The sequence below is a fragment of the Natrix helvetica genome, assembly GCF_964273705.1.
Source record: "Natrix helvetica genome assembly, chromosome: 9".
NCBI classification, from domain to species: domain Eukaryota; kingdom Metazoa; phylum Chordata; class Lepidosauria; order Squamata; family Natricidae; genus Natrix; species Natrix helvetica.
This window is the reverse complement of record NC_138560.1, coordinates 3,965,716-3,980,325: the sequence shown is the minus strand read 5'-3', so window position 1 is coordinate 3,980,325 and position 14,610 is coordinate 3,965,716. Positions and strand designations below refer to the sequence as shown.

Sequence of the window (14,610 nt, the reverse complement as noted above, 5' to 3'; positions counted from 1 at the left end):
AGTGTTGGAGCATTCACAACTTCTGAAGGCAAGTTGTTCCACGGATTAATTGTTCTAACTGTCAGGAAATTCCTCCTTAGTTCTAGGTTGCTTCTCTCCTTGATTAGTTTCCACCCATTGCTTCTTGTTCTACTCTCAGGTCCTTTGGAGAAGAGCTTGACTCCCTCTTCTTTTGGGCAGCCCCTGAGATATCGGACCACTGGTGCCATGTTCCCTTCTAGTCCTCCTTTCTCTGGTTCAGTCGTTCAATCAGGCAGCCATGTCCTCTTTGAAAGGACACACTTTAGTTCTCCTAGCCTCCCTCCTCTCTCTTTCTCTCTCTCTCTCTCTCTCTCTCTCTCTCTTTCCTTTTCTCTGTTGTTCCACATCAATCCTTCCACCTACCACTCACTGCAGTTGTTAGATTAGTCACCCGGTTGTTAAGGGAATCTGACTGCCCCATTGGCTTTGCTTGTCAGAAGATCACAAAAGGGGACACTGCAACCGTCATAAATGTGAACCAGTTGTCAAGCATCCAAAGGTAAATCACGTGAGCGTGCTGCCAAGGTCATAAGTGTGAAAAATGGTCGTAAGCCACTTTTGTCAGTGCCATTGTAATTTTGAACAGTCACTGAATGAACTGTTGTAAGTCAAGGACTCCCTATACCTCTGTCTCTACCTCTGTCTCTACATCTTTCTCTCTCTCTCTGAAGATGGCGAGTGAGACCTCGCCGAAATGTTGCCAAGACAATCTCAGTCTTACAAGGGAAAAGACCAGAATACAACAAGACAAGCATACCTACACCAATGAAAATCTATGAAAATATCTATCTATCTATCTATCTATCTATCTATCTATCTATCTATCTATCTATCTATCTATCTATCTATCTACCTACCTACCTACCTACCTACCTACCTACCTATCTATCTATCACCTACGGTATCTATTTATCCTCTATTTACCTATCCTTCTCTCCCTCTCTCTCTCTCTCTCTCTATCTATCTATATCTCTTTATCTTTCTGTTTGTTCATCTGTGTATACATGTATATCTATCTGTATCTCTCTCTCTTTCTCTCACTCTCCATCATCTATTTATCTACCTATCCTTTTCTTTCTTTCTTTCTTTCTTTCTTTCTTTCTTTCTTTCTTTCTTTCTTTCTATCTATCTATCTATCTATCTATCTATCTCCATTTCTACCCTATCTATCTATCTCTACCTATATCTCTATTTCTCTATTTCTCTCTCTCTCTCTCTCTCTCTCTCTCTCTCTCTCTCTCTCTCTCTCTCTCTCTCCCGTATCTATCAATCTACCTACCTATCTATCTATCTATCTTTCTATCTACCTATTTCTCTCTCTATCTCTACCCTATGTATCTATCTTTCTGTCTCTGTCTGTCTATCTGTTTATCTCTCTATCTTCTCTATCTATCTATCTACATACCAATCTATTTATCTCTCTCTCTCTCTATTACCTTATCTATCTATCTATCTATCTATCTATCTATCTATCTATCTATCTATCTATCTATCTATCTATCTAATGCACACACACACAAAATTCATATGTACATATCAACCATATATATGTCCGTTGTCCAGGAGAGAGCAGTACTAGGAACAGCTGAGAAGAACCCCCAATTTCCCAGGTAGAGGACTCAAGAATCAGAAAGACACGGACCAGCCCAAGGAATGAGAAAATAATATTTTTAATATATGATTATCATCGCTTCGCCAAACAAAGTCAATGGGAGAAATCAGATTTGCTTACCAACCCTCCCGATGCCTTGCAGAATCACAGTGATTTGCTTAACAACTGCGGCAAGCAAAGTTATAAAATTGGCCGTGACTCACTTAACAACCAGCTGGCTTAGCAAGAAAACTCTGGTCCCAATTTTGGTTATAAGTCGAGGATTCTCTGTGTTCCTTGAACCTGGAGGCTGTACAACCTTTGCACTGTGAGGTCTTCTCTCAATTGAAATGTGAGAATCTCATCTTTTACCCAAATCTTGTGACCGTTTTACGGCGCTTTACCATTTGACCCAGCTTGGAAATTTCCTAACCTGAAGAACAGAATGTCCTTTCATCTTCCTTAGTAGGACGCTAAAGGCGGTCAAGATAGAGGCCCCATCCTTAGAAAAAGGGCCAGCTTTTCTTTCAAACCTACCCACACCCGAATACTAAAAGGTAAAGATTCCCCTCGCACTTTTATGCTAGTCATTCCCGACTCTAGGGGGAGGTGCTCATCTCCGTTTCAAAGCCAGCGCTGTCCGAAGACGTCTCCATGGTCATTTGGCCGGCATGACTAAATGCCGAAGGTGCACGGAATGCTGTTCCCTTCCCACCAAAGGTGGCTCCTATTTTTCTACTTGCATTTTTTACGTGCTTTTGAATCCTGAGTTGGTAGAAGCTGGGATAAGTAACGGGAGCTCACTCCGTTATGCGGCGCTAGGGAGTCAAACTGCCAAATTGCCAATCTTTCTGATCAACAAGCTCAGCGTCTTATCAACTGATCCCCTTATATCCCAAAACTATAGAATGAAAATAAACTAGTTTCGAAGGGATATTATCGTTCACAAGAGGGTGTAGAGCAAGGATGTCAAATTCAAGACCTACAGTGGGCCGTCCTGGAAAATGGAAGGGGCTGGCCAATGTCGCTTCGGCTCAGTCTACCCAATGCGAAGAGGAAACATGCCAGCAGTTTGGGGAATGGTGGTGGGCTGGCCACGCCCACCGAGTCGGCCACACTCAATGATTGGTGTCCCGCCCACCCAGTCGGCCATGCCCACTCGCCCCCCAAGGTCAACCACAGCCCTGATGCAGCCCTCAATGAAATTGAGTTTGACACCCCTGGTGTAGAGAAACAAGAACATCAGATGGGAGATTCTACAGACCAAGTTTGATATTCACTTACCTTCCCTACCAGTTCACAAATGTGAGTGAAACCTCCATGCATGCGCTTTTGGCAATAAAAAGGGCCTAAATGGGATGCCATAGAGCCAGGGAGGGTGGGCGTGGCCACCCGCGATTTCTGCTAACAGTTCGAGCGAACAGGGCAAACCCGTAGACTACTACAGACATATGATGGGATTAAAGATGCTTCCACTTGGAGATGGAAAAACACCATTGGCGAAATCCTCAAAGGTCCTCAGAGGTCCTCATTACTCTCTGGCTGTCTCCAAACAGCCCATCTTCTAGGCTGACCATCTGGTCTCAAAGCTGAGGTCAGCTGGACATCTGTGCAAGATTTGCACAAACACACATACCCAGACACAACTGGAGAAAACAAAGCTTTTTCTCTGTGTGTGAATTATTTGGGGTCCTCAGAATTTTTAGAAGAATTGTACGATCACAGAATAACAGAGCTGGAAGGGACCTTGGAGTTCTTCTAGTCCAACCTCCGATCAAGTCTATATAAAGTGACAGCCCCGGCTGTCCATTTCTTCTTCCATCCCTCTAGATCTTCTAAATCCTAGCCCACATTTTGGGTGAAAGTTGATGGCCAACTGACTGCCCAATTCTGTTTGACTCCCTTCCATCAGGGGACAGTCGTGGGTTCAATAAAATCTGGATTTAAGGCTAGGTTAAAGTTATTTCCAGTATTCGCAGTCTGGCAGAGAAAGAGTCTTCGATCCCATATAGATAGAAATATTTGGATGGCAGTATATGGTTTCCATCCCAACATTTTTGAATGGGCCATTATCTGAGATGACACAAGAATCAGGAATCTCTCAGCAATAATATTATTATCTCTTGATTTCAGAATAAATGGAATCGGCTCTACAGAGTAAATCCTAAAAAAGAAAAAAAAGGAGAGAAAGAAAGAAAAATACATCAATAAATAAAGTTGCACACCTTTGGCATTGACAAAAATCACCAGCAGTCAATTGTGAAAGGCAGCTTTATTTTGATCAGCTTACATCCTGGGACGACAGCCTCTTTTAACATCATCAAACCAGGAGTGGATTGCTGCCGGAATTACTGCTGGTTCAGTACCTCAAACATTTTGCACGCTCGTGCCCATTTGCAACTAAAAAGGTCTGCACATAGGCAAAACCATTAAAAATGGGGGGGGTTGAAAATTGTTCTGCGCATGCGCAGAACTGAAAAACAAGATGGCAGCCCTGAGGGAGAATGGTTCGTGGGCGTGGCAAGCCTTGGTCACTGCTGGTTTGAGCGAGCCAGTCCGTCAAGTGCCTACCGGTTCATTCAAACCGGTCCGAACCCAGCTCTGTATCAAACAACAGCCTCCTATTCTCAGCTCTTTGGGAATGACTTGATGGGTGGATAAAAATGCCGAATCCAGTCTAAACATCTGGCTGACTGTGCAACCATCAATAATTCATAGGGATCTGTTGGAAAATGGGTTGAAAGAGATCTTACCACACCTCAGCCTGTGGCTCCTTTTTATGTCAGGTCCAGTTTTGTGATTATTATAAATTAAGCCATATGGAAGACCTGCTTAGGTTAATCCCCTGACTTGGAACGTACCGTATAGTTTGAGTCCAGCTTAGGGCAAGTTCCTGCAAGAGGCTGCAAAGAGAGGCAAATATATTTAATTTCATTTTCATTTTATTAGATTTATAAGCCGACTCGGGGCAGCGTACAATCAAAGATATATATTACATGTTGCGTGGAGGAGGTATAAAAACTCATAACAACAATATTACATTTCATAAAATAATACAATAATAATAGGATTAAAATAACCTTAAAAACTACCCTAAAATTTAAAAAATTGCCAGGAGGATTAGAGAATAGAGTTATAGTTAAGCCAGGCCAGCTAGTTGGAACAGGTGGGTCTTGAGTTTCTTGCGGAAGGAGCGGAGATCAGTGATAGTCCTAATGTCGGGGGGGGGGATGTCATTCCAGAGGGCTGGGCCCATCACAGAGAAGGCCCTACTCCTGGACGCCGCCCGCTGGCACTGCTTAGTGGACGGCACCCGGAGGAGTCCCTCTCTGTGAGAGCGAATTGGTCGCAGGGAAGTATGGGGTAGGATGCGATCCCGCAGGTAACTATAATAACCATGGAGGAAAAAAAATCCCTTCATGCCGGAAAACCAAGATTCTTTTTTAAAAAAAAACAAATAAACTTTTCCCTTTCCTTTTGACTTTGCATTTTTAAGAGAAATGTTAAAAGAGCCATTAAACCAAGCAAGACAAACAAAAAACAAAAAACAAGAGGGCAGCCAAATGGCGCCATCGAAGTTCCGCCCATTTTATGTAAATTGCCTGTGCACATTTTAAAATGGGCGGAGCTTTGATGTCCCTGTTTGACTTTACATAGGGACATTTTGTGAATGCTCTTTTTTGGCAGTTAACGAGGAAGGAAGGAAGGAAGGAAGGAAGGAAGGAAGGAAGGAAGGAAGGAAGGAAGGAAGGAAGGAAGGAAGGAGAGAGAAGAGCGGATGGAGGGAAGAAAGGAAGGGAGGAAGGAAGGAATCCTACTCCCACAAAGAAAGAGTGGGAAAACAGGAGTAAATCCCAAAGCCATCTATGCCTAGTTTCTCAACCTTGGCAACCTTGTGGACTTCAACTCCCAGAATTCATGCTGGCTGGGGAATTCTGTTGAAATCCACAAGTCTTAAAGTTGCCCAGTTCAGAGACCTCTGCTCTAGAAAAGTGAAAGTGAAACTCAAAACCAGAAGTTGGTATTTGTCATCATCTGTTCTTCCAGTGGGGGAAAAGGGGACATCCTCTATGGAACCTTCTATTCTGTTCAACATAGAACCACCTTCTACTCCAATGAGGTCACCAACTCAAGAATCTGGCCCACGTTGGTTTGGGCCAATGCCTGAGCCCTCAACCTCCTTCACTGTTCAACCTCAGAAGAAACCAAGGAGAAGACACTCACCGGAAGAGGGGCAGACATCGGGAGCGGATCCTTTGGTGTTTCCACTGGAATATCCACCACATCATAAATGGGTTCCTTGTCATCTGGACAACAGAAGGAAAGAGTGTCATGGGATCACTAACCCACATGGAGAATCGTAGCGGTATGTGAGAATGGCCTTAAGAAAGGAAGACCACAGGGTGCTACAAAGTCCATTATTATTTATCGTTTTATTATTTTTACAGTGCAAGTACTCCTCGACTTACAACAGTTCACCACTCGAAGTTACAACGGCACTGAAAAACAGTGACTTAGGACCGCTTTTTCACACTTACGACCAATACAGCTTCCCTGTGGTCATGTGCTCAAAATTCAGACGTTTGGGAACAACTGATTCACATTTATGACCGTTGCAGTGTCGTTTTGTGACCTTCTTAGAAGCAAAGTCAACGGCGAAGCCGGATTCGCCCAACTGACGTGTTACTAATTTTAACCACTGCAGTGATTCACTTAGCAAACCCCGGAAAGAAATGGGGCAAAATTCACTTAACAGCTGTCTTGCTTAGCAACAAATATTTTGGGCTCAGTGGTGGACATACATCGAGGAGTTAGTTTTAATGTTTGGATGATGAGCAAAATAGTCTTTGGTGGGATGGGGGGCACTTAGATTTGATGAATTATAGAATAGAATATAAGCAACAATTTGACGGGAAAGGGGAGAGGGTGAAAGCTGGTATTATAGCATCATTGGCATTAAAATGGAATATTGAAATATTGAATAATTGCCTTAAAAATCATGTATATCAATTCTAGAATTATATAAGTTTGATTAACATAACAATTATTACGATTATCATTATTGATGTTTGTATCAAAATGAACTATACCCAGGGGCCACACTCTTCATGTATTGATATTGATATATATTCAAAAATCCAAAAAATAAAATGATGAATGAAAGAATGAAAGAGTCATGCCTGCAAGCCATCTTTTCTTCTGGGACTTCAGGCCTGCCACTTTCTATTGTGGGAAAATGGGAGGGGGGATTGCATGGAGTAGGGTGATATGTAGCCATAATAACATTCTTCTTAGAAACTCAAGGTCATCTTGGTCTCTGCACCTGGCCGGAATTGGGTGGGAGGAAACTGTCTTCATGGCCATGGAAGATTGGACCATGGGATGGATTGTGGGTGTGGGGGGGCAAGATCTTGAACTTTCAACTGGGTGGGAAAACCGGGAAGCTTTCAGATTCAGGTATTCCCAGATGTACCAACATGACTCTCTTAATAAATTGGAACTTTGAGGACTCTCTTGCCTCAGACTCTGATTTTATATGGGATGCTATTTGGAACCCTGACGTTAACCCGAATCTCCCTTAAAATACTCACCAACTCCCCCGAACCTCGGGGTGCTGTCCGGGGTCCTCAGCCCCAGCGTGACAGAAAGAATGAAAGAATGAATTAAATGAGTGAGTGAGTGAATGAATTGAGTGAGTGAGTGAATGAATTGAATTGAGTGAGTGAGTGAATGAATGAATGAATGAATTGAATTGAGTGAGTGAATGAATGGAGTGAGTGAATGAATGAATGAATTGAATTGAGTGAGTGAATGAATGAATGAATTGAATTGAGTGAGTGAATGAATGAATGAATTGAATTGAGTGAGTGAATGAATGAATGAATGAATGAATTGAATTGAATTGAGTGAGTGAATGAATGAATTGAATGAGTGAGTGAATGAATGAAAGAATGAATGAATTGAATTGAGTGAGTGAGTGAATGAATGAATTGAATTGAGTGAGTGAATGAATGAATGAATGAATGAATGAATGAATGAATGAATTGAGTGAGTGAATGAATTGAATTGAATTGAGTGAGTGAATGAATGAATGAATTGAATTGAGTGAGTGAATGAATGAATGAATTGAATTGAGTGAGTGAATGAATGAATTGAATTGAGTGAGTGAATGAATGAATGAATTGAATTGAGTGAGTGAATGAATGAATGAATTGAATTGAGTGAGTGAGTGAATGAATGAATTGAATTGAGTGAGTGAATGAATGAATGAATTGAGTGAGTGAATGAATTGAATTGAGTGAGTGAATGAATGAATTGAGTGAGTGAATGAATGAATGAATGAATGAATTGAATTGAATTGAGTGAGTGAGTGAATGAATGAATTGAATTGAGTGAGTGAATGAATGAATGAATGAATGAATTGAGTGAGTGAATGAATTGAATTGAATTGAGTGAGTGAATGAATGAATGAATTGAATTGAGTGAGTGAATGAATGAATGAATGAATTGAATTGAGTGAGTGAATGAATGAATGAATTGAATTGAGTGAGTGAGTGAATGAATGAATTGAATTGAGTGAGTGAATGAATGAATGAATTGAGTGAGTGAATGAATTGAATTGAGTGAGTGAATGAATGAATTGAGTGAGTGAATGAATGAATGAATGAATGAATTGAATTGAATTGAGTGAGTGAGTGAATAGTGAATGAACGAATGAATGAATGAATGCAGGTGGATTGACAAGTGCCCCAAATGTGGTCACGTGACTGCAGGGGGGCAGGGCAGCCATCGGAACTTTGAATCTGGGTTGTAAGTACCTTTCAGGGGAAGGGGGCGTCCATCATAACTTTGAATGGTTGCTAAGTAATCGATCATAAGTCGAGAACTACCAGTAGCATACTTACCATGATTAGATGGAGGTGATATTTGTGCTCCTACATCCAATGTTCCTGTTATCCTAAAAAAAAGAGAGAGAGAGAGAGATTGGGCTGGATGAGAATGAAGATCAGTCAATACTTCCAACCTCCTGCACACTTGCAAGGAAGTGCCGATACACATCGTCTGGGTGGGGGGGTGGGGTACTCCTTCTTCCTGGAACCGAACCTGAAAGGCATAATTTCCCCTCCGACCTGAATCCCAGCAACACTTGCTCAACTACCCTGTAATTTCGAATTTCAACATTTAAAGACCTGATTAGAATTACACTGAACTGGGGGAGGAGGGGAGAGAGGGGGAAGTGGGGAAACTCTTACCCTGTGCTGTGTTTGGATTTCCGTAAAACAAACCGGTAAACCATAATGGCTACTAGTGTCCCGCATAGCAAAACGCCGACCAGCACTCCGGCCACGATCCAGCCCAACTTCGAAGGCTCCTTGGGAACCTCCTTAAGGGGTGAGGTCCCTGTGGTGGTTGCTGTGGTCGCCGTGGTTGCTGTGGTCGCCGTGGTCGCACTGGCCACAGGTGGTGCTAGAATGGAAATAAGGAGAGAGGGGTCAGGGTGAACCGTTCCTGACCCCCACAATATCCAGCGAGGCTTTGAAGTTGTCTTAGATGGGACTCTTAGCTCACTGGACTTTCAATGGCTGGAACTCAGCTAAAATTTCCTGGACATTCACCAGCTTCTCACAAGTTAGTGAGAATTTTGGTTGCATCTGAGATGAGTGGTGTTCAACCTCAGCAATTTTAAGAGGGGTGGACTTTGATTCCCAGAATTCCCCAGACTGATAGATGGACTTCAACTCCCAGAATTCCCCAGCTAGAGATGGAGGGACTTCAACTCCCAGAATTCCCCATACAGATAGGTGGACTTCAACTCCCAGAATTCCCCAGAGTATTTTGAGATGGGTGGACTTCAATTCACAGAATTCCCCAGCCAGCATGCTTTAAGATGATTGGACTTCAACTACCAGAGTTCAACGATCATAATCAGTAAGAAAAATGGTCACGTCATTTTTTTCGGGACCGTTGTAACTCTGCATGGCTACTAAACAAACTGTTATATAAGTCAAGGACCTGCACTTACTACCCAACCGGAGCTCAACGGATGCTTTGAGAATTTCTTGGGGCCGCAGTATAATCACAACGTTGTACTGGCCGACGTCACTGGCCTTCAGCCCAGTGATCTGGATAGATCCGTTGTGGAAACCAAATTCTCTGTTGGTAAATTGAGCCCCGTTTTCCTGAGGACGATAGCTTCCGGGGGAAAAGGTGAAGATCCTTGAAGACTCCTGAGAGGCCATCCCTCGGTACCACTTGGCCTCACGGATGTCGCCCTGCACTCTTTCCACAGAGAAAGTGACACTCTGGCCTTCGGCGGGGGTCTCCGGGATGGACACAATACGGAGCCTGCTTGCTTGGACCACAATAATCCACAGGGCTAGGAAACAGGCTGTCAGGAGAACAGAGAAAGAATTGTATAGGGCAGGGGTGTCAAACTCAAGGCCCAGGGGCCAGATCTGGCCCACAGGGTGCTTAGATCTGGCCCATGGGCCGCCCTGGAAACAGCAAAGGACCAGCCCGTGGGGCCTCTGTCAGAGAAAATGGAGCTGTGTATGGCCCTCGCAGGCCCCGTTTTTGGGTGCGGTGGCCTCCTGCAGCCCTCTGCCAGTGAAAATGGAGCCCAAGCTCTGCTTTCACTGGCAGAGGGCTGGCAAAATAAAACAAAACAACCATTTGTATGAAATGGTATAGAGTTTCCTGCCTAGGCAGGGGGTTGGACTAGAAGACCTCCGAGGTCCCTTCCATCTCTGTTTATTCTATTCTCTTCTGTTCTGTTCTGTTCTCTTCTATTCTATTCTACTGTATTATTCTATTCTATTCTGTATTGTTCTGTATTATTCTATTCTGTTCTGTTCTGTATTATTCTATTTTATTTTATTCTATTCGGTATTATTCTATTCTATTTTATTCTGTATTATTCGATTCGATTCTGTATTATTCTACTCTGCATTATTCTATTCTATTTTATTCTCTTCTATATTATTCTATTCTATTCGATTCTGTATTATTCAATTCTGTATTATTCTACTCTGTATTATTCTATTCTATTCTATTCTATTCTATTCTATTCTATTCTATTCTATTCTATCCTATCCTATCCTAATTCTAATTCTAATTCTAATTCTAATTCTAATTCTAATTCTATTCTATTCTTCCCAGCTCTACCACTTACCTCGCAAGGAAAAGTGTTTATAAAAAACCTCCATTTTCACCGCTGGCTTGCTGCTTGCTAGAACCCAAATCTCCCAAAATCCAGCGGACGAATCGAAGCTTGAAAGGGCGATGGTGACCTTGCCAGTCAAGCCTTGGAATTCCAGCTTCGTTCCATTCTACGGGGGAGAATTCTCAGGGGTTCCCAAAACTACATCTGCTCTTTCAGGGGTGCCACAATCCAGGCTGAAGTTTCTTCCAAGTCCTGACCGGCCTTCGAGGAAGGAATGCGAAAACTGGCGTCAAACCCGCCCGAGCTTGGCTCCTTGGCTGTCAAGGAATGTTCTGGAATATTAAGAGCCCAATTACCCCCATCAAGAAGCCTGGTGACTGAGGATCCCCTACCTGACAGGATCCAAAGTCCAGGGTGGTGAGAGATCTCCAACCTTAGGCATGGATTCCAAGATCTTTCCCAACCTCAGAAAGTTCAGATTGCTAATACTGTTCTGATCGAGGCTCCTCGAGAGCATGAAGCCAACTCCTTGTCCCAACAAAAAACCCTTTTATTAATTGACTGTGAATTCTGTTTATCTCTGTCTGTCTGCCTGCCCGCCTACCTGTCTGTCTGTCTGTCTGCATTTGTGTCTCTCTGTCTGCCTGCCTGCCTGTCTCTGCCTGTCTGCCTGTTTCATTATCTATCTATCTCTACCTATTATCATCCATCTATCATCTATCTATCCACCTTCCCCAACCTCCTAGCTCTCTTGAGAAGTCGGCAATGCTGGGAAAGGTGGAAAAGAAAGAGAAGAAGAGGATGAGCAGTGGAAATGGATCGATTCAATGACCTCAGCTATGGATACACTACTGGAAGACCTGAAGACCAGGATGGGAATAGATCATCCTGGAGGAAATTCATCTAAACGTTTGAGACATCAGTCACTTAGCTCCCAAGTTCCTCTTTACTGTGGGGTCCTTGGTTTTTCTCTGAGCTTGGTGGTTTTCTTGCAGATGTTTCATTATCCAGTGAGATAAAATCAGCAATGTTAGGAAAAATTACAAAAAACCTGAAGAAATCACCTGGTTGGGTAATGAAACGTCTGCAAGGAAACCACCAAGCTCCAAGAACACCAAGGACCCCACAATCCAACCCTGAGTTACAAATAACTTCGTCTATCCGTGCCTCTCTACTTTCTAACGGTTAGAATAGACGCCATTCTACTGTGACATTGCAAACTTTCTCTCACTGTGTCTAAGGATGGATAATTTGGACAGGAATATTCCCAAAGGTCCAAGGAAAAATAATTTGAGAGGAGAAGGGGGGAAGGTGACCCTCAACATCTGATGTCTAGGGAGGACTGTCCTCCTTCGTTCCCCAAACATAGCAGGGATCTCCAAACATAGCAACCTTAAGACTTATGGACTTCAACTCCCAGAATTCCCATGGCTGGAAAATTCTGGGAGTTGAAGTCCACCAGTCTCAAAGTTTCCAAGTTTTAAGACCCCTGTTCTAAACATACAACCACTCTCTTTGACCCAGAATAGAATTCAAGATTAACTGGAGTTTCTGTCTGAATGATCTAATGCTCACAAACAGCCTTTCAGGATCCCATGGGATCTTCCCGTTCCCTTCCAGCCCTACCCACTCAACTCTACTCCCCTCCTGCTATGGAAAACAGCTCCATTTTCTCACCTTCAGTGAAGAAACAGAGTCTCCAAGGAGTTCCCCATCTCTGGACCTTCATGGCTTGTTGTCCAAATTCATCGTTCTCCGTCCTCCTTCCCTTCCTTTCTGCGTTACACCTACAAATTCCTGAGTTTCACCAACCGACCCAGCTGGATTGCAGGATGACAGCAACAGGCGGGGCAGCTGCATTCACTCGGGTGTAGGAAGGAGTCTACAGCTCCAAATATTTGCCTGTCCTTGCACAACATGCTCGGCTGAGTGAACTTCCCCAAGACTTTGGATCAGAAACCAGCTAAGGAGGCTGGGCTTATGCAACCAAAACACGCAGAGCCTCAGGGGGGTGAAAAGCTAACCTACCAAGCGTAGCAGCCCCATCCAGCTTTTGCAAATCAATATTTAACAGAGTTGGGAGGGACCTTGCAGGTCTCCTAGTTCAACCCCCTGCTCAGGGGGTCAGGGGAATATAGGGGATATATAGAGGAGCCCTATGTCATTTCAAACAAATGATTGTCCAATCATCTTCTTAAAAACCTCCAGTGTTGGAGTATTCACAACTTCTGAAGGCAAGTTGTTCCATGGATTAATTGTTCTAACTGTCAGGAAATTCCTCCTCCGTTCTAGGTTGCTTCTCTCCTTGATTAGTTTCCACCCATTGCTTCCTGTTCTGCCCTCAGGTGCCTTGGAGAATAGCTTGACTCCCTCTTCTTTGTGGCAGCCCCTGAGATATTGGAACACTGCTATCATGTCTCCCCTAGTTCTTCTTTTCATTAAATTAGACATGCCCTAAAATAAAATAATAAATGAATGAATGAATAAAATAAAATAAAATAAAAATACAATAAATACAATACAATAAAAGAAGTAAAATAAATGAAAATAAGTATAATAAAATAAAATAAATAAAATAAAATCAGAATAATAAAATAAAAAATAAGTAAATGAAATAAGTACAATGAAATAAAATAAGTGCAATAGAATAAAAAAGTATAATATAATAAAATAAAAAATAAGTAAAATAAATACTATAAATAAAATAAATGCAATAAAACAAAATAAAAAATAAGTAAAATAAATAAATTAAGTACAATGAAATAAAATAAAATAAGTACAATAAAATAAGTACAATAAAGTTTTACTTATTTTAAGTAAAATAAAATAAAATAAAAAATAAGTAAAATAAATAAAATAAGTACAATGAAATAAATAAAATAAAATAAATAAAATAAAATAAGTAAAATAAAATAAAATAAGTAAAATAAAACAATAAAAAACAATAAAATAAAGTAAGTAAAATAAAACAATAAAATGAACAAGGAATTTATTTATTTATCGTAAAACCACACCTGACTGACTTTGGCCATGTCATGCATGCAAATTCATCGGAGAAGTCAACCGTGCTGGGAACGGTTAGTGGAACAAGAAGAAGGGAGCGAGCATATAACCCATTGACACAATAACCTCAAAGTGATGCAAAAACAAATACTCGATTGAAGGAAGCTGTGTTTGACAGGGTACTATGGAGGCCTATAAAGTCACTGAGAGTCAGACACGACTAAATCTTTAAAATGAGAACATTTATTTGTTTCTTTCTTTCTTTCTTCAATTTATTTACTTACCATCTCCTGGTGATTGGTCCAAATTAACCCGTTGGCCTTTCTTGGTAAGGCGGGATTAGAACTCACAGTTTCCTGGTGATTGGCCCAGAGTCACCCAGACGGCTTTCATGGCTAAGGCAGGACTAGAACTCACAGTCTCCCGCTTTCTAACATGGTGCCTTACCCACTAGACCTATTTTGTGGGTTCCCATCATGGATCTCCCCACAAATTAAACCAATGGCTGGAATTCACACATCTTGGTAAAGGTAAAGGTTCCCCTCGCACATATGTGCTAGTCGTTCCCGACTCTAGAGGGCGGTGCTCAGCTCCCTTTCAAAACCGAAGAGCCAGTGCTGTCCGAAGACAATTCCGTGGTCATGTGGCCGGCATGACTCAACGCCGAAGGTGCACGGAATGCTGTTACCTTCCCACCAAAGGTGGTTCCTATTTTTCTACTTGCATTTTTTACGTGCTTTTGAACTGCTTGGTTGGCAGAAGCTGGGACAAGTCACGGGAGCTCCCTCCATTTCGTGGCGCTAGGGATTCGAACCGCTGAACTGCCGACCTT

At 42.3% G+C, this 14,610-nt stretch overlaps 1 protein-coding gene across 1 annotated transcript; it reads right to left on the bottom strand.

Annotated features, from left to right (window-relative positions):
- Positions 1–1,674: 1,674 nt before the first annotated feature.
- Positions 1,675–12,654, bottom strand: LOC309396709 (uncharacterized protein). The gene is made up of 7 exons (XM_081962076.1): positions 12,453–12,654; positions 9,636–10,001; positions 8,866–9,079; positions 8,518–8,570; positions 5,837–5,919; positions 4,474–4,515; positions 1,675–3,776 (listed from the first exon to the last, which is right to left on the bottom strand). Exons 1-7 carry the CDS (start codon positions 12,502–12,504, stop codon positions 3,729–3,731), a joined length of 858 nt encoding a protein of 285 aa, XP_081818202.1. The 5' UTR covers positions 12,505–12,654; the 3' UTR covers positions 1,675–3,728.
- Positions 12,655–14,610: the final 1,956 nt, after the last annotated feature.